General features: G+C 39.8%; 1 protein-coding gene across 6 annotated transcripts in view; it reads left to right on the forward strand.

The window, feature by feature from the left end:
- TP53BP1 (tumor protein p53 binding protein 1) overlaps window positions 1-27,820 on the forward strand; it is a 139,001-nt gene that overhangs the window by 37,095 nt on the left and 74,086 nt on the right. For all 6 annotated transcript variants that reach the window (XM_066343252.1, XM_066343253.1, XM_066343254.1 and 3 more), the window contains exons 6-13: window positions 133-214; window positions 6,144-6,274; window positions 6,853-7,011; window positions 7,314-7,443; window positions 9,132-9,298; window positions 12,929-13,055; window positions 15,137-15,231; window positions 20,086-20,294. In XM_066343252.1, coding sequence (XP_066199349.1) covers window positions 133-214; window positions 6,144-6,274; window positions 6,853-7,011; window positions 7,314-7,443; window positions 9,132-9,298; window positions 12,929-13,055; window positions 15,137-15,231; window positions 20,086-20,294 — 1,100 coding nt within the window. The remainder of the gene's footprint in view (window positions 1-132; window positions 215-6,143; window positions 6,275-6,852; window positions 7,012-7,313; window positions 7,444-9,131; window positions 9,299-12,928; window positions 13,056-15,136; window positions 15,232-20,085; window positions 20,295-27,820) is intronic.

The raw sequence follows: 27,820 nt of genomic DNA on the forward strand, positions 1-27,820 counted from the left end.
TGCATAGTAAGCACTCGAAAAGTTGGTTTTCTGTAATGTAGCTGATTAGATTTGTATTGTCTGTATTCCTGAATTTGTATTAAATTTCAATTGTTAATGCCTTTTGTGCTAATATCTGATTGTATTTTTCAGACCTTATGGAGTCTCATTTGGATACTTGTGATTCTGTCAGTCAGGTCATTGAACAGTTACCTCAGCCAAACAGAGCAAGCAGGTATACTAGTGTTTGAAGAAATTTATTTATTAATGGATCAGTTCTTTTTCTGTACCATTGCCTCATGCTGAGGATAAAGGGATTAATCCTATTTTTGTGAATTAGGGAGTGGGATTTGAGGATTGTATTAGTACTGATAGCTGCAATCTCTTTGGTGAAGGTAATAACATTTTTTATAACTATATACATTATTCAAATTGTGGTTTATCTTGTGCATGTGAAACAAAATAAACATTACTTATTCTTAACATAGGTATGACATATTAGTGGAAAAAAAACAATCTTTAGGTATATTGTCAAAACTTTTAGGCATGCTTTCCACCAACCAAAGTGCCTCACCAGTTTTAGACCCAGAATATTTAACTCATACCCTACACAGTATTCTGTTTTTATTCTGTCTTATCATTGTCCATTTATTACATTTATCTTCTATGCTAGGTCCTAGACTGGATGTTTTTTATTGTGTTTTGAGAGTTCTTTATATGTGCTAGATACTAGTGCTTTGTAAGATGTATGATTTGCAAATATGTTCTCCCACTCTTCAGCTTATCTTCTCATCCTCTTCAGGGAGTTTTCCACAGAGCATGTTTTTAATTTTGATGAGATCTAATAATTTCTTTTTTTTTTTACAGAGACAGAGAGAGAGAGGGATAGATAGGGACAGACAGACAGGAACAGAGAGAGATGAGAAGCATCGATTATTAGCTTTTTGTTGCAACACCTTAGTTGTTCATTGATTGCTTTCTCTTATGTGCCTTGACTGTGGGCCTTCTGCAGACCGAATAGCCCCTTGCTCAAGCCAGCAACCTTGGGTCCAGGCTGGTGAGCTTTGCTCAAACCAGATGAGCCTGCGCTCAAGCTGGCGACCTCGGGGTCTCGAACCTGGATCCTTCCGCATCCCAGTCTGACACTCTATCCACTGTGCCACCGCCTGGTCAGGCGAGATCTAATAAACATTTTTTTTTTTTTTCTGCTGAAGCTGGAAACGGGGAGAGACAGACTCCCGCATGCGCCCGACCAGGATCCACCCGGCACGCCCACCAGGGGCGACGCTCTGCCCACCAGGGGGCTATGCTCTGCCCTTCCGGGGCGTTGCTCTGCTGCAACCAGAGCCACTCTAGCACCTGGGGCAGAGGCCAAGGAGCCATCCTCAGCGCCCGGGCCATCTTTGCTCCAATGGAGCCTTGGCTGCGGGAGGGGAAGAGAGAGACAGAGAGGAAGGAGGGGGGCGGTGGAGAAGCAAATGGGCACTTCTCCTATGTGCCCTGGCCAGGAATTGAACCCGGGTCCCCCGCACGCCAGGCCGACACTCTACCGCTGAGCCAACCGGCCAGGGCCTAATAAATATTTTTAACAATAATATGAACGCATAGTTTATTTTTAAAAGATCTTATAAATAATGAAAAACAAAGAGTCCTTTCCCATCCTTGGTCCCCTTTCTCAGGGGCAACCCTGTATAAGTGTTTGTGTTTTTACTTCTCTGGGAGGTTATTGTCCTAGCTCTTAATACTATTATAAAATTAAGTAACACTATTATACTGCTATTTCTTGTTTTATCAGATTAAGACAGTTGAGTTCCATAATTGAAGATGAGGATTTACTCACAACAGTACTCCCCATTTTTGTGATAATTAATTTAGGTCTTTTATTGGCTACTTTTGTACTTTAAAAGCTGTGTTGTTCTTCCATCAGCTTTAGACAGTGGAGAAAGGTTAGCATAAATACTATTTTTGTCTATAATCAAGCCTTTTCTGACTTTTAAAAAATATTTGTAATTATTTATTTTGGAATAATTTTAAAATACTTCAAAATAAAAGCCTCTTCTGAATTACCTAATCATTCTACAGATATTTATTATTTCCTATATGTCAAGCACTTGAATTTTGGGGATACAAACTGATCAGAAGAGATAAAAATCCTAGACCTAAATGTAGCTTAAATTCTTGTATGGGATATAGCAATACATGATAAATAAGTAAAATATATAGTATGTTAGACATTCATAGGGCTGAAGAGAAAAATGAAACAGAAGGGGATAGGAAACGTTCCAGGAGTTTTAAGTTTAGATAGAGTGAGTTAGGGAATACTTCACTGTTGTGACATTTAAGTGAGTAAGTGATTTGTCTTGTTATCTGGGATAAGTGCAATCTGTGCATAGAGAATAGCAAGTACAAAGGACCTGAGGCGTGAGTGTGCTTAGCATTTTGAGAAATAGCAAGGAGGTTAGTATGGCTGGAGTGAAGTGATTGAGAGGAGTGGGTGAAGAAGTTAGAGAAGTAAAGGGGAGACCAGAATAGAGCACTCTGAGGAAGTTGACTGATAGTGAGATAGGAAGGCATTTAAGGGTTTTGAGCAGAGGAATGGTATGGTCTGACTTAGATTTTAATAGGATCACTGTGACTGCTGGATCAAGAATAGCCTGAAAGGTATACAGTTTTTATTTGTTAATTAATACCTCAGTAGAGCTGAGAAAAATATTAAAAATTTTAAATAAAATAAAAGTGGTAAAAAGAATAGACTGAATGGGGAGCAAAGGCAGAGGCAGGAAGACCGACTAGCAGACTATTGAAATAATTTAGGCAAAATATGACTGGTTAGACCAAAGTAAAAGTGGATGTAGAGTAGTAGTGAGATTCTAGGTTTTTGAAAATAAGATTCAAAGACAGACTGAGGATGAGAGTAAAGAAAGAGGTAATAATGATTTCATATGTTCGGTTTGAGAACTAGGAGAAAGCAGTTGCTGTTAATTGAGATGGACTGTAGGAGGAGTTCAGTTTTAGACAAGTTAAAGATGAGCTGCCTTTTTAATTGCCAGATGGAGGTAATTTACAGTGTACAAGTCTGGAGCTTAGGAGGAAGGACAAGGCTACAGATTTGAACTGCAGTGTCATAAGCATATTGATGATACTCAAAGCCATGAGTCTTGCCTGACCGGGCGGTGGCGCAGTTGATAGAGCATCGAACTGGGATGCGGAGGACCCAGGTTCGAGACCCTGAGGTTGCCAGTTTGAGTGCGGGCTCATCTGGTTTGAGCAAAGCTCACCAGCTTGGACCCAAGGTCGCTGGCTCGAGCAAGGGGTTATTCGGTCTGCTGAAGGCTAACGGTCAAGGCACATATAAGAAAGAAATCAATGAACAACTAAGGTGTCACAACGAAAAACTGATGATTGATGCTTCTCATCTCTCTTTGTTCCTGTCTATCTGTCCCTATCTGTCCCTCTCTCTGACTCTCTCTCTCTCTCTGTAAAAAAAAAAAGAAAAAAAAGCCATGAGTCTAGATAAGATTACTAAGGAGGTGAGTGTAGATGGAGCAGAGGGTCCAAGACTCACTGAGCCCATCAGTATTTAGAAGTCAGAGACCTGAAGAAAAAACACCAGAAGAGACTGATCAAGATCCAGCATGTATGGTTTGTGCTGTCTTTCATTGCTCTCCCACTTTTTGGTCATATTTACTCTTGGGCTTCCTTTTCCTATATTTCCAAGGTCGTGCATCTGTTCCTTCCAGTTATATAGGTAATGTTTTATACTTGGCTCTTGAACAACATGGGTTTTAACTCTGTATGTATATCCACTTATATGTGGATTTTTTTCTTCTCTTTCTTTTTTTTGGTATGTTTTCTAATATAATTGGCCTTCCCTATTCTTGGGTTTTGCATGTACGGTTTCAGCCAGCTGCAGATGGAAAATAGTATTTTTGATCCATGGTTTGGGATCCATAGATGTGAACGGCTAAACTGTTTGTGTTGTTCTACACCATTTTATAAAATGGACTTGACCATTCTTGGAGTTAGTTTTCTGTGGGGATCCTGAACCAATCCCATGCAGATACCAAGGAACTGAAGTTTTGGGAGAGGGAAAATTCATATGTGGATTTTCCCCTACATTGTGGGGAGGGGTCATTGACAATACTCACTGCATCAGGTTCAACTTTATTTTATTTTTGTGAAATTCTTTACTTAGTTCTTTTTCCCTTTTTTGAATCATGGTTCCTAACTTCGCAAATTTATGTTTACACTTTTTGTGCTTAAGTTATGCTTAATAGTTGTACAAAATATTAAATGTGTAGCAAGTTACAAGGAAGTCAAAAACCTCATCTCTAATTCTGCCACCCAGAGGCTAATTGCTGTAAACATTTTGTCATGTTTCTCCTCTTTTTTTATGGATTTAATTTACATAGTTGACATGTGGAAAGTAAAAATTTGTGTTTGCTGAACTTTTTGCTTAGCAACATGAACCCACAAAAAAGATGAAAGGATAGTACACATTTGTTCTCTGTGTGTATGTATGCGTGTGCTGGATCATTTGAAAGTAAGTTGCAGACATTGTAATTCCCCTAGTACCTGAGTTTTTATCCCTTGAGAATAGTACGTTACCCTATATAATCATACTGTTGTTACCACACATAAGAAAATACTAATTCTGTAGCATCTGATGATAGAGTTCATATTTAGATTTTCCGAGTTTTCTCAAAAATACCTTTCATATATATAAATTTAAAAAAAATCCAGGATCCATTCCAGGTTTACATATTGTATTTGGTTTCAAACATTTTTAATGGCTTCATAATATGCCACTTCGTGAATTATGAGATTATTTAATAATTTCCATAATACTGAACTTTGGGGTTGTTTCTTAATCACAGTAAATTTGGAGAAACAAGGATCTTTCCACATTTCAAATTATTACAATTGAAATTGTTGACATGACTGGACATGAAAAATTTTTAGAGCTCTTGGTACGTCTTTCCAAATTGTTCTGAGAAGTTCTGTTAGTTTACTCATAAACAGTGTGGATAATGCTTATCTTATCTCAGGTTTGGACAGCAATGAATAGTAGTACAGTATTTATAATTTGATTGTCAACAAATGGTTTCTTTAATACCATACATGATTGAAGATATTTATGAATTGTCTCTTCTGTTTGTCCACTTATATCTTGGGGTTCTTCGTAAGAATTCCTTATATTTTATGGAGACTGTTTTTGTATTACTTGTAGATTTTTTCTGTAGTTGTTATTTGTCTTTTACTTTTGTTTACTAGAACATCATAAAAAATTGTATTTATTGATCGATTTTTAGAGTGTTTATTATGTTTTCTTGATTTGTGATGTAACCTTTTTAAAAATACATAGGCTTCTTACCTGTATTTTATTTGATACTCTGGTTCTATGTGTGCACGGTTTTTTTTTTTGTTTTTTTTTACTATTTTTGTGAATTGTGTTTACTTTAATGGATGTGTTTTTAAACCCCTTTCGTACACATCTAACGCACATCTTCTCTGGTCACTTGTCAGTAATTCTCTTGAGTGCAAGATTTTTTTTTTATCCCCGCTCATATCTTTTCAGACAATGATAAAAGCTAAATTTGTTTGTTCCTTTCTTCTGTTTAATACAGGTAGTCCCTGGTTAGGAACAAAATAGGCTTTGCCGGTTTATTCTTAAGTTGAATTTGTATGTAGGTTGGAACAGGTCCATTTACCTATTAAATGCAACTTAGACACATGTTTGTCTTAAGATAGTATTTATATTTACCTTTCTGTGCATATAAATATTTAAACATTTTCAAACCTATGGAACCCATCTTGTCTGTAATTCGGGGACTGCTTATAATTGTGTTACTTAAAGCTGAAGGTAGCTTTATAAGCCTTTTTAGGATAGTAGGTTATTCTAAGGCCTATTAATGTGAGCATATGGTCACTAAATTTCTTCTTTTTCTCAAGTCATAGATTTGTCATTAATTTTCTGTTTTTCAGTTAACCTTTCTGATGCTTATTTGTAGAAAGAAGCACTAAGGGGTGAGGTTTTTTACATTTTAAAATTTGTTTAAAAGGTCACTGGTGTGTGGAGAGTCATAAAAAAATTCAAAGAGTGCTTTGAGCAAAATGTCCGGAACCTGTCTAGGAACACATGATTGTAACTTTCTGTTGTGTAGTGTTTTGGGACTACCGGTGGAACCTGCGCCACCTGTGGGGGAAGAGAAGGAAGAAGAGGTGGAAGAGAAGGAGAGAGGGGAAAAGGAAGAAGATACTCCAGATGTTGCCACACACTCCCTTGGTGCTGAAGGTAGCTTTATAAGCCTTTTAAGGATAGTAGGTTATTCTAAGGCCTATTAATGTGAGCATATGGTCACTAAATTTCTTATTTTTCTCAAGTCATAGATTTGTCATCATTACATTGAGGATAGTCATTAAGAAATTTGCTAATAGTCTTGGTCTAAGATATTTCATCTAATTTAGTGTTCAAAAATTTGTAGCTCATTGGCTAGCCCTTTTTGTGCCTAATGACTCATTCTCGTAATCATTTGTGCATATTCATGTAGACACTTCTGCCTTTTGTAATCAAATATTTTGGGGAGGTATGCTTTGAATTGTTGGGTTTGCAGGTATGTTTTATGTGTATCTTGAAAAAGTAGAGTCTACTTACATTAGGTGTTTGTAAGGTTTTAAAGTATGCAACTTTTTGCTTCATTACACATTATTCCCCTTCATTTTTAGTGCTTTTACTCTTCATTTTACTTTGAAAAATCTTAGGGGGCAGCACTTTGATGTGAAGAACTTAATATGACTTTCTTTTGCTAAGGGACAGCATCTTACCTAGTGTATAATAGGGTAATACCTAATTTCTTTGGGTTTTGTTCCTAGATCCTGCCTCCTCACAGTTGGGCTTCGGTGTTCTGGAACTCTCCCAGAGCCAGGAGGTTGAGGAATACACTGTGCCGTATGAAGTAGACAGAGAGCCTCCACAGCCAGTAACCACCAACTCGGGTTATACTAGGCTCTCTGATGTGGATGCTAATATTGGTATGAAACATTTTCTGGAATTTGTAGTTTATAAGCATTTTCCTCCCATACTAGAGCTGTTCTTTCCTCAGTAACATTTTATAGCTATCTAAGTCAATGTAGTCAATGTTAATATAGTAAAGTGGCAAGTACATGTCAGTTGATTGTTTTTGTAAATGGGTTATTGATTATTTTCCTTTTTTTGGAAAATACATATGTATTTTCAAATTGGACTTTTTATTAAAATCTTTTAAAAGCATTTGGGTCTGCTTCTTGTACTTTGAAAAATTACATATCTCCTTTCTGTCTTCTAAAATTTCAAGCAAATAAGCGTGAAGAACAGTCCAATGAAGTTATCTCCATGGCAGAACAGCCCAGCAAGGATGTCCCTGTGGTAGCACAGCCCTGTAATGACATACATGTGGTAGAAGAGCAAAGTCCTCCAACTGCAAGGTAACCCATGCTCTTTCTAGAAAGTATTTTTTGGTTTCTTCTATAGGGTTGTACTCATTTCACTTGGCCAGGAGGAAACATTTTCAGAAATTACTGATCCCCCCCCCCCCCCCCAGGACTGAACATATTTCTGGTCCAGTAGAAACATTGATCATTCATGAATTTTCTTTGTGTCCTTATCTTATCTTTAGGCATATTACAAAGTCATTTTATTGCTGTTGTAACTGTAAATATGACTCCTTAATCATGGTTGCTTCTCCTCCTTTCTGATATTTGTCTACAGAGGCAGTCTCTCTGTGGGACGTAGTCTAGCCTTCAGGGTTATGAGGAGTCACACGAATATTATACTATATTTGAAAGTCAGCTGTTTCTGTACTTAAGCACTCAGATTGCTTTGGGTCCTCAGGTATACTGCATTTGGTAATTATGATATAGATGTTAGGAGATAGTCTTTTCCCAAGTCCTTTAGGCTTTTACCTTGGTAAGAATTGGGCAGTATATCTCTGTTCTGCTTGTTTTGATTGTTGTCTCCAAAACAGCATTGCCTCTGGTCAACAGCTCAAGTTTGGGTATGCAGAGGAAAAGTGGGATGCTGCCAATTCAGTATCGTTACTTTTTACTATAGAAACAGTAGGGAATGGGGCTCTGAATATCAAGAGAAGTCTTTCTAATGCAAACCACTCAGCTTAACAGGCTGATTTTTAGACTTTTTTTTTTTTTTGTATTTTTCTGAAGCTGGAAACAGGGAGGCAGTCAGACAGACTCCCGCATGCGCCCGACCAGGATCCACCCGGCACGCCCACCAGGGGGCGATGCTCTGCCCCTCTGAGGTGTCGCTCTGTCGCTACCACAGCCACTCTAGCACCTGGGGCAGAGGCGAAGGAGCCATCCCCAGCGCCCGGGCCATCTTTTGCTCCAATGGAGCCTCAGCTGTGGGAGGGGAAGAGAGAGACAGAGAGGAAGGAGAGGGGGGAGGGGTGGAGAAGCAGATGGGTGCCTCTCCTGTGTGCCCTGGCCGGGAATCGAACCCGGGACTTCTGCACACCAGGCCGACACTGTACCGCTGAGCCAACTGGCCAGGGCTTTAGACTTTTCTTAAGGAAAGTGCACTCTAGCCAGTTTTGCTACCCTGTTTACTCTGGGGAATGGTAGAGTAGGTGAACCTCATAAGTCTCTGGAAAGGGATTAGCAGTGATTGTCATATATGTGTGAATAGTATTGGTGTGGAGTTTTGGTTTAGGCTTAGATTAAGTAGATCAAATGGAAAAGGTCAGCAGAAGATAATGTGTGGACACTAGTGCAGAGGATAATTCACACCCAGGCCCTTTCCTTGGAAGTTCATTGGTAGAACTGGCATTGTTCTCTGTTAGAATCCTTCATGCACATCTAGATAAGAGCATATGTAACAAAACCCCTAAATCACTCATCAGTGACCTCATGTAACATAGGAGTGAGCAGAGTTGGAAAGAGGTATTGCCGTCTGAGAGACTGAGTTTGAAATGGGCCGAGGGCTTTGTATCATATAATATCTTATTTCATTTTTAATAAGTAGTTATATAGACTAGAGAGCTACTGAAAAATTTGAAATTTTTAAAGGGAAACAGACAAAAAGAAGAAAAGTTTCTTAGCTCAAAGATGAAAACATTTGAACATAGCAACTTTTTCTTCTGGTAATATGAATCTCCTAGGTCAGAGGACATGACTCCTAGTCCCAATAGTTCTCTTACTAGTGTGGAAACAAAAGAACAAATATCTGCTCAAGAACTTCTGGAAGGTGGACTGCAGATTCAGAAGTCACCAGAGCCTGAGGTTCTGTCAACTCAGGAAGACTTGTTTGACCAGAGCAATAAAACAGGTACAAAGAGTAATTAGTTGTTTTATAACTCCTCTTCAAAGATATAAACTTTTTATTTCTGTTTTGAGGCTACTGTTTAGTTTAGAAAGCACTTTATAGGTATACAAACTTGTTTGTGATATGGAAGGAAAATATGTCTCCAGTAGACTAATGAGGTTAATTAACATTTTAACATAATTTCTTCTCTGTTTTGGAAATTGAGATATTGGGAAATAATAGGTAATATAGTAGATTTAATAATTATGGACAGAGTAGGTATTTCTGTCATCATAGGTCTCCAGATCATTTTATTTATTATTTACTTATTTATTTTTATTTGAGTTTATTGATTTTTAGAGAGAGAGGAAGGGAAAGAGAGAGAAAGGTATATAGATCTACTTCGGTAAGTGCCCTGACCAGGGACTGAACCAGCAACCTCTGTGCTTTGGGATGAAGCTCTAACCAACTGAGCTATCCGGCCAGGACACCCAAATCTTTAATATATTTAAGTTTGTCATGTTCACCTGGCTAATAGTGTACTTATTTGTTTGTTAGTTCATCTACCACAAGTAGGAAGTTGTGGTCTAGCAGAAAGAATGTAAAACTTAAAAGACTAGAGTGGTATTTGTTTCATATATATACTGCTCACAAAAATTAGGGTATGTTTCAAAATTAATATGAAGCTATAAAATATCCCCTAATTTTTGTGAGCAGTAGTTAACCCCTATCAGTCCCCCCCATTCTGTAACCTCACAGAGCAAGAAAGTTTCAGTAATAACTAGCAAAATATACATTAAGTCCTTAATGTTGTTGATAGGTTCTGTGATTTTTTTATTTTATTTTATTTTTGTATTTCTCTGAAGTTGGAAACGGGGAGGCAGTCAGACAGACTCCCGCATGTGCCCGACTGGGATCCACCCGGCATGCCCACCACGGGGTGATGCTCTGCCCCTCTGGGGCATCGCTCCGTAACAACCAGAGCCATTCTAGCGCCTGAGGCAGAGGCTACAGAGCCATCCTCAGCACCCGGGCCAACTTTGTTCCAATGGAGCCTTGGCTGTGGGAGGGGAAGAGAGAGACAGAGAGGAAGGAGAGGGGGAGGGGTGGAGAAGCAGATGGGTGCTTCTCCTGTGTTCCCTGGCCGGGAATCGAACCCGGGACTCCTGCACGCCAGGCCGACGCTCTACCACTGAGCCAACGGGCCAGGGCTGGTTCTGTGATTTTAAGTGAAACAGTGTATAACAAAACCAATTTTACCATAGGCTAATTGATATAAACAAGAGTTAAGTTCATAGGATAGTCTCATTAGTGTCATTATAATGGAGTGGTGTTGAATGAAATGACATTATTGGAGGACCTGCTATAATGAGTTGGTTGTAAGGAGGGAAGGAAAGAGGGTTATATTCATTTACTATGTGTGCAAGATATTCAAAGGGTCACTAAGGAATCTTTTTGGGGTCTCACTGAAAATACAAGGTTGTATTTAAGAAATTCCTTTAAACCTGACCAGGCATTGGCGCAGTGGGTAGAGCATAGACCTGGGATGCTGAGGTCCCAGGTTTGAAACCCCATGGTTGCCGGCTTGAGTTTGGGTTCATCCAGCTTGAGTGCTAGATCCCCAGCTTGAGTGTGGGATCATAGACGTGACTGCATGGTTGCTGGCTGGAGCCCAAAGGTCACTGGCTTGAGCCCAAGGTCGCTGGCTCAGTTGAAGCCACCCCCACCATCAAGGCACATATGAGAAAGCAATCAATGAACAACTAAAATGAGGAAACAACAAATTGATGCTTCTCATCTCCCTTCCTGGCTGTCCCTGCCTGTCTTCCCCCTAAAAAACCCCCCAAAAAATAACAGTGAAAAGAAATTCCTTTATATTTGGAATGATACTCCATCTGTTGCTAAGAAGGGACCAACAGGAGACTCTTCATAATATAAATCAGAACTGGCTGTTCATATGTCCTTTTACTCATGTGTTAGTATTTTGTCTCCTTTTAATTTTTTTTTTTTTTTTTGTATTTTTCTGAAGCTGGAAACGGGGAGAGACAGATGACTCCCGCATGCGCCCGATCGGGATCCACCCGGCACGCCCACCAGGGGCGACGCTCTGCCCACCAGGGGGCGATGCTCTGCCCCTCCGGGGCATCGCTCTGCTGCGACCAGAGCCACTCTAGCGCCTGGGGCAGAGGCCAAGGAGCCATCCCCAGCGTCCGGGCCATCTTTGCTCCAATGGAGCCTTGGCTGTGGGAGGGGAAGAGAGAGACAGAGAGGAAGGAGGAGGTGGGGGTGGAGAAGCAAATGGGCGCCTCTCCTATGTGCCCTGGCCGGGAATCGAACCCGGGTCCCCCCGCACGCCAGGCCGACGCTCTACCGCTGAGCCAACCAGCCAGGGCCAGTATTTTGTCTCCTTTTGAGGCGGCCCAGGTTCTAATGAAAATTGCTGCATTCGTATTATCAGATGTCATGCATTTTGATTTCTCCCATCTCCATTTTATGGCTTCAGCTTATTATTTTACCTTAGGTAGATGTTGAAGTAAAAGTCTCAGTTGCTGTTTTATAATAGAAGCTTCACAAGAAAGAAAAGCAGATAAGCAGAAGTATCAGGATTCTGACCTTTTCAAACTTCAGTCATGACAGAAAGGACTAAGGAATTCTTTTTGTCAATTCTTTTTAATAGTTTGGTTATTTATTATTTATTTATTTATTTATTTATTTTTGTGACAGACAGAGAAAGAGAGGAACAGATAGGAATGGAGAGAGATTAGAAGCATCAATTCTTTGTTGTGGCACCTTAGTTGTTCATTGATTGCTTTCCCATATGTGCCTTGACCAGGGAGCTCCAGTAGACTAAATGACCCCTTCCTCAAGCCAGTGACCTTGGGCTCAAGCTAGTGAGCCTTGCTCAAATCAGATGAACCCGCGCTCATGCCGGTGACCTAGGGGTTTTGAACCTGAGTCCTCCGTGTCCCAGTCCGATGCTCTATCCACTGTGCCACCGCCTGGTCAGGCTGGTCATTTATTTATGTTAATTATTTTATTTATTATATTTATTTTAGAGAGAGGAGAGAGAGAGAAATGTGGGAAAGAGTGGGAAGCATCAGCTCATATAGTTGCTTCTTGACTGGGTTTCTGGGTAAGTCCAGGGTTTACGAACTGGTGATCTCAGCATTTCAGGTTGGCTGTATTTACCACGCTACCGCAGGTTAGGCTTTTTTCAATTCTTTATTGAAGAAATCCATAATTTGCCTGACCTGTGGTTGTGTGGTAGATAAAGCATTGACCTGGAATGCTGAGGTTGCTGGTTCAAAACCCTGGGCTTACGAGGTCAAGGCACATAGGATAAGCAACTACTATGAATTGATGCTTCCCACTCTTCCCTCCCTTTCAATCTCTCTTCTCTTTCTAAAATAAATAAAATCTTAAAAAAAATTCATAATTTAGTTGGGAGGAGGGGCTTTTAATGATCATTTAAAATTTGTGTTATTTCATTAATTATACTACTATTAGGAAACAGTTTTTGCTTTCTTGGAACGTGGTTGGAAATATGTATATTACTCTTTTTGCAGTACAGTGTGTCTTATTTTTTTTTTTTTGACAACTCCATAATGTCAGTCTGAGAAGTAAATGCAACTGGTTCTTTTTTTCCCCCAATAGCTTCTGATGGTTGCTCTAGTCCTTCAAGGGAAGAAGGTGGGTGTTCTCTGGCTTCCACCCCTGCCACCACTCTGCATCTGCTGCAGCTTTCTGGGCAGCGGTCCCTTGTTCCGGAGAGCCTTTCCACGTAAGTAAGCCTAAAACAGCTTTGCCAGGGAAACATGTGCCTGAGGGTCTTAGGTTAGGGTTGAAAGAGCTAAATTGTCCATTAGTTCAGCATTGTTTTTGAAACCAAAAGGTAAACTCTAGGCTTTAGAATTTGGGGGTAGAAACTTAGTGGAACTATTGAAGGTGGGTAGATCTGCTTTCTCATTTGGAAATTTATAACAGTAGCCCAAAGGTTTCAGGAGGGAAGAAACTGCCCAGTTACTTAGAGACTATTACACATCCAAAACAAGCATTCTGCTCTTTCATTTGACTAGCAGTTCTTTTCATTTAACTCATTTAAGGGTGGAGAATAGATTATCCTAGAGTTGACAGTAGTTAGATTTTTTTTTTTTTTAGTTACTGTGTTAGAGTAAAGAGGTTTGTTTTTTTTAAATAAAAATGTACATGATCTGCCTGACCAAGCGGTGGTGCAGTGGATAGAGCATCGAGCTGGGATGTGGAGGACCCAGGTTCGAGACCCCGAGGTTGCCAGTTTGAGCAGGGTTCATCTGGTTTGAGCAAAGCTCACCAGCTTGGACCCAAGGTCGCTGGCTCCAGCAAGGGGTTACTCGGTCTGCTGAAGGCTAACGGTCAAGGCACATATAAGAAAGCAATCAATGAACAACTAAGGTGTCGCAATGAAAAACTGATGATTGATGCTTATCTCTCTTTGTTCCTGTCTGTCTGTCCGTATCTGTCCCTCTCTCTGACTCTCTCTCTGTCTCTGTAAAAAAAAAAAATGTGCGTGAGCTTACTAATAGGCTAAAATAGAGTAAATATTTTTGTGTCAGATCTTCAGATGAATTATTTTTTTAGTACTTTCTCATCTACTTTTTTTCTTTTTTTTAAGATTTTATTTATTTATTTTTAGAGAGGAGAGAGAGAGAAGGGGGGGAGGAGCAGGAAGCATCAACTCCCATATGTACCTTGACCAGGCAAGCCTAGGGTTTTGAACTGGCAACTTCAGTGTTCTAATTTGACACTTTATTCACTGCGCCACCACAGGTCAGGCACTTTTCTTACTTTCACTTTTTTTCTGTTCTTTTCCAAGTGATAGGAGGGGAGCTAGAGAGACAGACTGCTGCATGCATCCCGACCAGGATTCACTTGGCAACTCCCGTCTGAGGCTGATTGATGCTCTGCCTATCTGAGGCCATGCTCAAACTGAGCTATTTTTAGCGCCTGAGGTGGAGGCTTCACAGAGTCATCCTCAGTGCCTGAGGATGATGCACTCAAACAGATTGAGCCATGGCTGCAGGAAGGAGAGAGAGAGAGAGAAGGGGGAGGGAAAGGTGTGGAAAAGCAGATGGTCACTTCTCCTGTGTGCCCTCACAGGGAATTGAACCTGGGACTTCCACATGCTGGACCAGCACTCTACCACTGAGCCAGCTGGCCCCAGGGCTCATCTACTTTTCAATCATGATGTCTTTAGGTCTGATCATTTACTTTCTCTAATAATCATAGGGCATTATGTTTACCCTTTTTAAAAAATCCTAATTTTGGATATGTCTGCTCTGAGAAATAGTTATTGAAGTATTGCTCATGGCTTTTTCACTGGTCTCAGGTAGCTTTTTGAGAGAAATACTAATAAATATTTTTCTGAATGGCTTAGGTATTTTTGCTGTTAAAATAAAAAATTGGCCTTGGCTGGTTGGCTCAGTGGTTGACCCAGCGTGTGGAAGTGCTCTTAGGTTCATTCCTGGTCAAGACACACAGGAGAAGTAACCATCTACTTCTCCCTCCACACCTCTCTCTGTCCCCCTCCTGCAGCCATGGCTTGATTGGTTCCAGTGCATCAGTCTGGGCCCTGAGGATAGTTCCGGGGAGCCTCTGCTTCAGGCACTAAAAATAGCTCAATTTCTAGCATGGTCCTAGATGTGCAGAGCATTGGCCCCAGATAGGTGTTGCCAGGTGTATCCTGGTCAGGGTGCATGAGGGAGTCTGTTTCTCTATCTTCCCGTCCGTCACTTGGAAAAGCAGAAAAAAAAAAGTAAAAAACAAATGCTAAACTGTGACTGTGGTAAAATAAACTGTGATTTTTTTTTTTTTATATATATAAAGGAATTCCTCAGACCTTATTGCTCCTTCCCCTGATGCTTTCCGATCTACCCCGTTTATCGTTCCTAGCAGTCCCACAGAGCAAGAAGGAAGAAAAGGTGAGCTCTCTTGGTCTGTTAATTTCAGATTAGAAGAGGAACCGCACTTCTGCCTTGCAGAATATACTGTTTCTTTATGTTAGAACACTGTGACCTAAACAAGTCAGGAGGACTCATGTTTGTCCTTTAGGGATGTGTTTTAGTATAAAGTGTTCTTCTAGCACTGATTTTTTTTTGAGAAATCTGTGTTGTAGACTTAATTTTTAAAGAAACCCTTAAAGGAAAATTTTTGGGTTTTTAAAGTTAAACTCAAATGAATTAGTATGGTTAAGAACTGGGATTATTACTAATGGGCAGTAGTTTCCAACAACATGTTCATATGTTATTGATGAGAGGGTGCCAACAATTTCTCTTGTTCTTTATAGGTTATTTTTGCTATTATCAAGCAGTTCTTGTCAAACAGTGGCCAGGAGCAGGTGGTAGAAATTTTGACTTTTTCCTTTGAGGACTTAGTGATTTACTGCAGTGTGTCCGTAAAATCATAGTGCACTTTTGACCGGTCACAGGAAAGCAACAAAAGACAACAGAAATGTGCAATCTGCACCAAATAAAAAGAAAATCCTCCCAGTTTCTGTAGGATGATGTGGCAGCATGTGCACATGTGCAGATGATGACGTAACACCGTGTATACAGCAGAGCAGCCCACGGCCATGCCAGTCACGATGTGGATGGTACAGAGGAAAGTTTAGTGTGTTCTGTGGCTTGCTAAATTCGAATCCGTGACCAAAGTGCAATACGAATATTGGCACGTTTATAACGAAGAGCCACCACATAGGAATAACATTACTCGGTGGGATAAGCAGTTGAGGGAAACCGGCAGTTTGGTGGAGAAACCCCGTTCTGGTAGGCCATCAGTCAGTGACGAGTCTGTAGAGCTATACGGGATAGCTACCTAAGGAGCCCTAAAAATCTGTGTGTGAGCCCACATTGAACTGCACTGAATAGTTATGAAACTGGGAGAGTTTTTATTTATTTTTTTTTTGTATTTTTCTGAAGCTGGAAACAGGGAGAGACAGTCAGACAGACTCCCGCATGCGCCCGACCGGGATCCACCCGGAACGCCCACCAGGGGCGACGCTCTGCCCACCAGGGGGCGATGCTCTGCCCCTGGGGGGGGGGGTCGCTCTGCCGTGACCAGAGCCACTCTAGCGCCTGGGGCAGAGGCCAAGGAGCCATCCCCAGCACCCGGGCCATCTTTGCTCCAATGGAGCCTTGGCTGTGGGAGGGGAAGAGAGAGACAGAGAGGAAGGAGGGGAGGGGTGGAGAAGCAAATGGGCGCTTCTCCTATGTGCCCTGGCCGGGAATCGAACCTGGGTCCCCCGCACGCCAGGCCAACGCTCTACCACTGAGCCAACTGGCCAGGGCCGAGTTTTTCTTTTATTTGATGCAGATTTCACATTTCTATCGTCTTTTGTTGCTTTCCTGTGACTGGTCAAAAGTACACCATGACTTTATGGACACACTGTATTACTTTATTCATAGGAAAACTTTTCTTTCTACTTAATTTATCTCATTATCTAAACCTCTTTTGCTCAGTCCTAGTGTCCTATCCAGTCATTCAAGGTATTTCTAAATTCCTACAAAGTGTTTTCCAGTAAATATCATGATTTTCTTCTTTTCATACCAAGAGTGATACAATAGCTAGTATTTATTGAACACTTAGTTTATGCCAGGCATGGTTCTATTTTTTTTTTCTGGTTCTAGGTGCTTCTTTTTGTTTTTTATCATTGGATCTTTACAACAATCCTAAGAAGTAGGTGTTACTTTTATACCCATTTTACAGATGAGGAAATGGAGGCACAGAGAAATCTCACAACTAGTTAGTTGTAGTAGCAGGATTTGAACTCAGGCAGCGTCCTCCACAGCGATCAGATATATGCCTCCTATGATATCCTGCTGTCTCTGCTCTTAAGTGATGTAAATATAGAAATATATTTAACTGTTTGTCAAGTATAATTTATCCATTACAAAATTTAATCTTAGGCTTCTGTGTAAAAGTTTATGTGTGGTTGTTTTCTCTTGAAATCAGTTGTAGGTAATCAAATGGACTAATATTCTAAGCATAACATGATTAGTTATAGCTTCAGTAAAAAAGAAAAGTAAATTTATTTTACAAAGACTTGTTAAGGCAAGTTACATTTGGTTTATATTTAGAACCATTTCTATTTGTAATGTGAACATATAAAAATAATTATATTAAAAATGCTTCCTCTCTGATTGTAAACATAATTAATACAGGCATACATCAGAGGTATTGCCAGTTTGCTTCTAGACCACAGTAGTATTGCAGTAAAGTATAGTAATAAAGTGAGTCTTAATCTTTTTGCTGGTGGAGGGTCTGCCTTCAATTTGTAAAAAATGTAACATCTGTGAAGCTCAATAAAGCAAAGTGCAAAAAATGAAATATGCCTGTACTCACTGCAGAAAGTTTGGAAAGCATATGGGAAAGTAATGAGAAGAAAATAAAAATCATCTCTGATCCACAATCCAGGTATAACTATAATTAGTACTGGGATATATTTCCTTCCAGAATATATTTTGTGTATAAATATAAAGAAGTGTCTTTTTGTTGTTGTTTTTAATTGAGAGGACAGGAGATAATGAGACAGACTCCCACATGTGCGCTGACCAGGATCCACCCAGCAACTCCTGTCTTGGGATGATGCTCAAGTCAACTGAGCTATTTTTAGTTCCTGAGGCTGACCTGCTGGGACCAGCCTAGCTATCCCTGGGCCAATGTGCTTGAACCAATGGAGCCACTGGCTAGGGGCTGATGTGCTTGAACCAGTTGAGCCACTGTCTGGGGGCTGATGTGCTTGAACCAATCGAGCCACTGGCTGCGCGGGAGGGCAAGAAGGAGAGAGAGGGAAGAGGGAGGGGTGGAGAAGCAGATGGTTGCTTCTCTTGTGTACCCTAACTGGGAGTCAAACCAGGAACGTCCATATGCCAGACTGACACTCTTATCAAAGAGCCAACCAGCTAGGGCCTACAGAAGTATCCATACATTTGGTACCATGTTACATGTATGGTTCAGAGTTGTTTGGTTTTCATGTAATGTATTTTCCTTTGTCAATTGTATTTTAAGTTTAATATATTTGCTTAATATTTGTGCATAACTGTTTGTAGGACTGTGTATGCTTTTTTTTTGCTGTCTAAGATTATTAACCTAAAGCCTTTTTATATGTAATGCTTAGAACAGCAGCTCCTTAATAAGTGCTTTGTCATGGTGAGAAAGATCAAAAAGTATAATGAAAAAATTGAACACAGCTGTGGCAGTTTAATAAAGGTGTACAGCACCAGATCCTGACTGAACCTAGTGTTAGACTGGGAGGTGAGATTGAAGCCAAGTAAGCAGCAAGGGATAGGTACTGGGGCTGAGGGTAGCAGTGGATGATAGGAAAATCTCAATGGCAGGAGTAGTTTGTGAGAGTGGTCTAGAGCAGTGATTTTCAATTTCTTTTTTTAACTCATGGCACACATAAATTAATTACTAAAATTCTGTGACACACCAAAAAATACAGTTTTTGCTGATCTGACAGAATAATAGGTATAATTTTGATTGATTTCCAAAAAAAAGTAGTAACTACCTATTCTATTTTGCTTCAAGGTGACTTTTAAAAAAATTCAGGTCCCTATACTTGTGTGTTTTTCTGTACCAAGAACCAACCAGTAAGATGCAACCTTATGTGATGTGGCCAATAAGATGCAACTGTATTTATTATGTGACCTATAGAGTGCTTGTTTTGGGAGCATATATATTATGTAACCTCTATATTCATGGTTCAAGACAGGGAATTTACACTGGACAGCTATTCTGTTGGCTGCTGTCATTTTTTTTTCTTACGATGTTATTTATTTTACATAGGGGAGTGAGCAAGAAGTATAGTTGCTTCACTTTAGTTGTTCATTGCTTGCTTGTTGCTTGCTGTATGTGCCTTGAACCTGGCAAGCCCAGGGTTTTGAACCAGTGACCACAACTTTCCAGGTTGACGCTTCATCCACTGTGCCACCACAGGCCAGGCTGTTGTCATTTTTTTATTTGACAATCTAAGGGAAGAGAGGTCAGTGTCCCTGACTAACTAGTGAGGTATTGCATGTTTTAAAAATTCTTGCGGCACATCAGTTGAAAATCACTGGTCTTGAGGGAGCCTGTTTGGGGTCAGGTTGTAAGATAGAAGGAAAAGGGCTGATGAATCAAATAGCTAGGCTGCCTATGAGGGAGATACTGATGGCCTGCAGGTGGGCAGTATCATACTATGGGAAAACAGGGTTTTGTGCCTGTTTCCCTTATAGGCTATTTGTCTCAAGATTAGTGTCTTGTACTTAGTTTTTTGATAAGTCAGTGCTGATTGGCATTGGTAGATTTTTTTACTTCTCTATTTGTCTTGGCACTTGTCTTTCTGCACTTAGTAGTTGTAAATGCAAATATAATGCATTCATAAATATGTATATATTTACTTAGAGTGGTGAACACAAGGTCACTGCCTTTCAAGGTCTCTGACAGAATATATGATGGTTAAATTAGGTGGTATTAATTTGGGCCTTTCTTTGCAGAATGTGAAAAGCTGACTTACCAGTAAAGAGGCTCAGAGGAGCCAGATTTTAACATTTTATGTGATAGGTTGTTATCCCTAGATGAACATTCTTTTAATCTGTAATGTGACTATTTTGGGAGCATGGGGAAGAAAGTATTACTAGATTTCTAGAGCCCAGTCTATTAATCTATCAGCTTTTCTGAAAAATTAAGTCATTGCTTTTTTAGGAATGGAAATTTCTGTGATGTAAGTAGTACTGGGACATAAGTAGTATTGATGAGTGCTTGTTTCTAAATTTGTTCTTCCTGTTTTAAACCAGATGAGCCAATGGATATGTCAATGTTATCTGAAGAAAGAAGAGAGTCTTTTCAGAAGAAACTCAAAGATTTTGAACCAGTGGAGATAGAAAACCTCTCTGTCGCACCTGAGCCTACTAGATCACCACAAGCCTCGACACCAATATCTCAGAGCACACCAGTCTTCACTCCTGGGTCACTTCCTATCCCATCCCAGCCTGAGTTTTCTCATGTGAGTATGTAGAAATATTTTTTTTCTCCTAACATTTGGAAAAAAATAACTATTGAGGTATACTTTATGAACCATAAAACTCACCTATTTTAAGTGTATAGTTAGTGTTGTTTTAGTAAATTTAGAGTTTTGTAACTGTTATCACAGTCTAGTTTTAAAACATTTCTAGAGTCACCTACCTTCTTGGTGTACTTTTTATGTTTAAATTTTATACTGTGTCTTTTTGAAAATGTTCTTGCAAAACGAAAAGGGGGCATTAATCATTCATTATTCAGCCTTAATGCAACTACTAGTTATTTTTGTCTTTCTACATGCTTACATTTTTAAAAAATGAAGTTCTTTATAGTAAACATACAACTTTATTCTTTTTCCATAATGTCTTTTTATTTTTATTTTAGTGCATGCACACAAGAGAGGGGGTGGGACAGACAGAAACAGACAGACAAGATGGGAGAGAGATGAACATGGGATGGGATCATAGACATGATCCCATGGTCACTGGCTTGAGCCCAAAGGTCACTGGCTTGAGCCCAAAGTCGCTGGCTAGAGCCTGAAGTCACTGGCTTGAGCCCAAAGTCTGGCTTGGCTGGAGCCCCCTGGTCAAGGCACACATGAGAAAGTAATCGGTGAACAACTAAGGTGCCACAATGAAGAACTGATGCTTCTCATCTCTCTCCCTGTCTGTTTCTCTCTCCCATCTCTTCCTCCTGCTCTCTCTTGCTAAAAACAAAAAATAAATAAAAATAAAGCAAAGGAAAACTAATGTCTCATTTCATAATTTAAAGTGTTTAAAAAAATGAAAATTAAAAAAATGATTGCTTTTAGAGAGAGAAGGTGGGGGAGAGAAAGAGAAACATTGATTTGTTGTTGTTCTACTTATTTATGCATTCATTGGTTGATTCTTGTATGTGCCCTGATCAGGGATTGAACTTGCAAACTTGGTGTATCGGACAACACTAACCAACTGGACTGCCCAGCCAGGGGTTAAAAAAATAAAATTTAAGTTATTTCATGGTGAATTTGAAGGTCTTTTAACTAAATCTCAGTGACGATATTAGGTATTCAGTCTAAATGCCTGTTCTTGAAAGACCTTAAGTGGGGGAATTATTTTGGTGTTATTGGGAAATCTTTCATGCCTTTCAGTTTACGGGTGTTGTAATGAAAGTTTGTATTTAAAAATGAATAGTAGCCCTGGCCGGTTGGCTCAGCGGTAGAGCGTCGGCCTAGCGTGCGGAGGACCCGGGTTCAATTCCCGGCCAGGGCACACAGGAGAAGCGCCCATTTGCTTCTCCACCCCTCCGCCGCGCTTTCCTCTCTGTCTCTCTCTTCCCCTCCCGCAGCCAGGGCTCCATTGGAGCAAAGATTGCCCGGGCGCTGGGGATGGCTCTGTGGCCTCTGCCTCAGGCGCTAGAGTGGCTCTGGTCGCAACATGGCGACGCCCAGGATGGGCAGAGTATCGCCCCCTGGTGGGCAGAGCGTCGCCCCATGGTGGGTGTGCCGGGTGGATCCCGGTCGGGCGCATGCGGGAGTCTGTCTGACTGTCTCTCCCTGTTTCCAGCTTCAGAAAAATACAAAAATACAAAAAAAAAAAATTTCCTCATCAAATCAAATGGGGATAATGATACTGCTTAATAAGATAGTTATGAAGGTTAAATGACTTAATATACTATATAAAGTACAACCATTACGTATTTTTTCTTGAGCTTTTATTTTATTTTTAGTGAGAGAGAATGAGAGCAAGTGCGAGAGACAGACATGAAGGGGGAGAGATGATGAAAAGCATCAACTTATAGTTGTGTTACTTTAGTTCATTAATTGCTTCTCTTATGTCCCTTGACCCAGGGGGCCTCCAGCCAGGCCAGTGACCCCTTGCTCAAGCCAGCAACCTTGGGCTCAAGCCAGAGATGGGTGGGCTCGAACCAACAATCATGGGGTTTCAAACCTGGGACCTCATTGTCCCAGAGTGATGCTCTATTTGCTGCACCACCACTAGTCAGGCTATTTAGCTTTTATTTTTCTATTAATGTCATACACGAACATATATAGTTTAAAAGAGTCTTTAGAATTTAGGGATGAGCTATGAGCACTGACAAAGAGCACTGAGGATTTTCCAGAAAATGTAGTGGATATTAGAAACCAGTTACCAGATGTTTATCAGTAATCAAACAGGGCTTTTAAGAAAATGAATATCTAAAAAAAAAAAGAAAGAAAGAAAATGAATATCTTTCCCCTGGCCAGATAGCTTGGTTGCTTAGAGCATCATCTGGAAGCGCAGAAGTTGCCAGTCGGATTCCCAGTTGGAGCACATACAGGAATAGATCCATGTTCCTGTCTCTCTCTCTGTCCTTTACTATCTCTCTAAAAATTAGTAAAGTAAACTTAAAAAGAAAAAAAGCAAATAGATATCTTTGCAATCATATTCCTACTTGGAGAATTGATTCCTGGCTTCAAAGGGAAAACTGACTTTTTGAAGAGGACATTATTGAAATTGCCCCACCTTCAACATTCACCACAGACCTTCAGAGGGAGATAAAAATCAGCAATGAAAATTAGAGACAAAAGAATGAAGAGGCTAAGATGACTCCAGTCAAGTCTCTTTGGACTCATTTCAAAATTCCTCAGCCAGTACAGTCTACGCCTTCTAAAAATTCTCTGAAGAGTACCTTTACAACATAGTTTTTATATTTAGGGTTTGATTTTACCATAAGCATTGGTAAAAGTAAAGAAAGGAGTAAGATAGTTAAAACAATGTCTCTACTCTCATTCTTTTTTTTTTTAGTTTTTTTTTTTGTGTGTGTATTTCTCTGAAGTTGGAAACGGGGAGGCAGTCAGACAGACTCCCACATGCGCCCGACCGGGATCCACCCGGCATGCCCACAAGGGGGCGATGCTCTGCCCATCTGGGGCGTAGCTCTGTTGCAACCAGAGCCATTCTAGCGCCTGAGGCAGAGGCCATAGAGCCATCTTCAGCACCCGGGCCAATTTTGTTCCAATGGACCCTTAGCTGCAGGAGGGGAAGAGAGAGACAGAGAGGAAGGAGAGGGGGAGGGGTAGAGAAGCAGATGGGCGCTTCTCCTGTGTACCCTGGCCAGAAATCGAACCCCGGACTCCTGCACGCCAGGCTGACGCTCTACCACTGAGCCAACCGGCCAGGGCTTCTACTCTTATTCTTGATTCATAGTTTGCAGAAGTATAGAATTCTAGGTTGGAAATAATATTAAACTTTGAAGGCAGTGTTGCTGTTGAGAAATGAGCAGTCAGTCTGATTCTGATCCTTAATGTGTGGTCTTCTTTTCCTTACTGGAATTTTGTAGGATTTTCTCTTTGTCTCCAGTGTTCTGAAATTTCCAGACTTTTGGAATATATCTGTGTTCATCCTTGTATTGGGCAAATGGTACACCCTCTCAAACACGGGTCAGGGATATTTAATTTTTTAATTTCTTCCTCTTATTTTGTCTCCTTTCCATCTCTTTATTTATTTATCTTTTAAATGTTTATTTTATTGATTTTAGAGAGAGGTAGGGAGAGAGAATAAGAGACGGGAACATCAATCTGTTCTGTATGTGCCCTGACCAGGGATCGAACCAGCAACCTGTGCACTTTGGGATGATGCTCTAACCAACCAAGCTATATGGCCAGGGTGCCATCTTTCTTTTTAAAATTAAATTAATTAATTAATTGATTTTAGAAAGAGAGGAAGGTGGTGGGGAGAGAAACATTGATTTGTTATTTTATTTATTTATGTATTCATTGGTTGATTCTTGTATATGCCCTGCTGGGGATCTAACCTGCAACCTTAGTGAGTTGGGATGACACTCTAACCAGCTGAGTTAACTGGCCAGGGGCCATCTCCTTTTTTATGTTCAACTTTCTGGGTGATTTCCTCAACAATCTTTTTTTTTGCAACTTTATTGAAATATAATTCATGTACCATGTTTTTCACCCTTTTAAAGTGTAAAACCCAGGGATTTCTACTGTATTTGCGATTTACCACCTACTTTTAGTACATTTTCATCCCTCCCTCCACGCCCCAAGAGACCCAATGTCCATTAGCAGTCACTCCCATTTTCCCCATCCCTAGTCAGCTACTAATGTACTTTGTATCTGTAGATTTGCCTATTCTGGACATTCCATATACCATATTCCCCCATGTATAAAGATGCTCCCATGTATAAGACACACCTTAATTTTGGCGCCCGAAATTTGAAAAATGTATGACATAAAGTTACTGAACTCAAATTTTATCGTAAAATTTATACAAGTGATCACTGTCAAAGCTCCCATCCATTAGCTTGTCCTTGTCTGTGTCTGATGACGAATCACTGTCTTCATATGATGTCTCGTCCTCGGTTCCATATGTGGTATTTGAAGTGCCACACTTCTACAACCACTGTATAAGACACACCCAGTTTTTAGACCCCAAGTTTTTCAGGAGGGAGCGTCTTATACATGGGGAAATACGGTAAGTGGAATTATACAATACATAGTCTTTTGTGATTGGCATATTTCACTTAGCATAATTTTCTCACAGTTCATGGTGTGGCATGAATTAGAACTTCATTCCTTTTTATTCTTAATACCATATTGTATGTATATAACACAACATACACATCCATCAGTTTATGAACATTTGAGTTGTTTCTCCTTTTTGGCCGTTGTCAGTAATGCTGCTGTGTACATTTGTGCACAGGTTTTTGTGTGGACATATGTTTTTATTTCTCTTGTATATACCTAGGAGTGTGATTGCTGGGTTCAGCCATATTTTAACCTTGCTCTGAGTTACTAATTTCTATTCTTGGTTTTTTAATTTTGAAACCATTTTTTTCCCTCTGAATGTTCTTTCTTTTAAATAGCATTTTGCCTAGTTTTACAGGTGTATTCATATTCATATGTCCCTATAATTTATAGTTGTTTTTAAAAATTAGGTTTTTCTCTGCCCTGGATTAGTCACTATTTCTTCAGATAGATTTTAATTAGTTTTGTTAGTTTTGATGTTTGAATTTCAAATTAGAGGCTTTCTACAAGTATCTGCTAATCCTTGATTGTCTGGTTTAAGAGTAAAATACCAGAAAACTGTTTAGAAGTTCTGAGCTGGTGCTTAGTACTTGTTACTGGAATTCACTATAGTGTGATCTGCTAGGCCAATTTTGGAGTCTCCTAATGTCAGTACTATATCTTAATTTTTGTCAGAAAAATGTTAAATCTCCTGTCGGCTGTCATTGTTCTAGAAGTCTATTAATGGCAGAGAACTGGGGTGTTGAGAGGCAGGTGCAGGTTCCATTTGATACGTAAATTTAATTTAGTCTCTGTTTTCAATATGGTACTTTCTGATAACTGTGCCTTTTGTTCTCTAGTTCAGGAATGCTATCTTTTTACTCTTTCTAGGATGGAGGAGGGTCAGGAGAGAGGATTGGGGAGTTCAACTGCTTATTAAATAGATTTCCAACCAGTCCTCCTGTTTTTAGCTTTACTCTCACCACCACTTGCAGAGTTACCTGCACTGTTGCCAAGTCCTGAATGTTTTTTGGGGCGTAGTGGTTCTGTGGTATAATTTGGGTTACTTCTTGGCTTGTTCCACTGCTGGTTTAGGAATTCAGCTTTCACTAGCCTGCTGCTAAATATAGATGACTACTCTTCCAAAATTTGTTGCTGTTGTCTTTTCTTGTATTTTCTTTTTATTGAATAAATTATGCTTTAAAAATATTTCTTTACAGTTGCTTAGCAGGGTTTTGGAAAAGATGTTCATTATATATCAAACTCCTTACATACTATTCTTTTTTTTTTCATTGATTTTTAAGAGAGGAAGGGGTGGGAGAGAGAGAGTGAGAGATGGAGAGCAGGAGAGAGAGAGAGAGAGAGAGAGAAGCATTAACTCATTGTTTCACTTAATTGTGCACCCCTTGATTGCTTCTCAAATGTATCCTGACTGGGGCTCAAACTGGCGCCCTCAGGATTGAGCTGGTGACCCCAGGATTGTACTGGCAACCTTGGCACTCCAGGATGATGCTCTTTCCACTGTACCACCAGCCAGGGCTGTATTATTCCTTTTTTTTTTTTAGCAAGAGAGAGAGAGAGAGAGACACAGACAGAGACAGAGACAGACAAGAAGGGGGAGAGAGATGAGAAGCATCTACTTGTAGTTGTGGTATGTTAGTTGTTCATTGATTGCTTCTCATGCATGCCTTGACTGGGGTGCTCAAGCCGAGCCAGTGACCCCTTACTCAAGCTAGTGTCCTTGAGCTCAAGCCAGCGGTCTTAGGCTTCAAGCCAGCAATTTTTGGGCTCAAGCCAGCAACCATGGGGTCGTATCTATGATCCCATGCTCAAGCCCATGTCCCTGCGCTTAATTAAGCTCGTGAGCCCATGCTCAAGCTGGATGAGTCTGTACTCAAGCTTGTGACCTCAGAGTTTTGAACCTGGGTCCTTAGCATCCCAGATCAATACTCTATTCACTGCACTACCACGTGGTCAGGCTAGGCTGTATTATTCTTAATTAACCTTTGCACATCTGTTATTTCTCCTGTGCCTTGGTTACTGGAGTCCAAATTTATGTAATTTTGATGTTGTAAGATCTAAATATTTATAATGAGATAATGACTAATCAAGAGAAAATTGGGATAAAACTATTTTTTCCTAATAATATTTATTTTACTTTTATTTAAATTTTAATTAGAATTTTTTTCTATTAGTTGACATAGAAAATTTTATTAGTTTCAGATGAACAACATAGTGATTAGACATTTATATAACTTGTGAAGTGATCACCTAAGTCTAATACCCATCTGACATAGTTATAATATTATTGACTGTATTCCCTGTGCTATACTTTACATTCTCATGACTATTTTGATCTCCACTGGTTTTCACTTTTTAATTCCTTCACCTTTTTCACTCATCCTTCCAATCCCCCTTTCATCTGGTGACCATCAATTTGTTCTCTGTGTCTGTGAATGTTCTGCCTTGTTTGTTTATTTTGTTCTTCAGATTCTGAATATTGGTAAAATAATATGATATTTGTCTTTCTCTAACTTACTTCATGTAGCATAATATCCTCTAGGTCCATCCATATTGTCACAAATGGCAAAATTTCATTTTTTTATGGCTGAGTAATATTCCGTTGTATATATGTACCACAACTTCTTCATCCATTTGTTTATTGATGGACCCTGGATACTTCCATATCTTGGCTATTGTAAATAATGCTTCAGTGAACATAGGGGTTCATATATTGCTTTGAATTGGTGTTTTGGATTTCATTGGATAAATATCCAGAAATGGAATTACTGGATCATTTTTTGGGTGCTGGATACACAACATAACATTTCAAATGCTATAGAAATGTTTACCTGAAACCTATGTACAGTATCTTTATTGATCAATGTCACTCCTTTAAATGTAATTTTAAAAATAAAATTTAAAATATAATTAAAAATTTCAAGGAATCTCAATACTGTTTTCCATAGTAGCTGCACCAATTTACAACGCCACCAACAGTACATAAGGGTTCCCTTTTCTCCACATCCTTA

This window comes from Saccopteryx leptura, chromosome 6 (assembly GCF_036850995.1).
Source record: "Saccopteryx leptura isolate mSacLep1 chromosome 6, mSacLep1_pri_phased_curated, whole genome shotgun sequence".
NCBI lineage: Eukaryota > Metazoa > Chordata > Mammalia > Chiroptera > Emballonuridae > Saccopteryx > Saccopteryx leptura.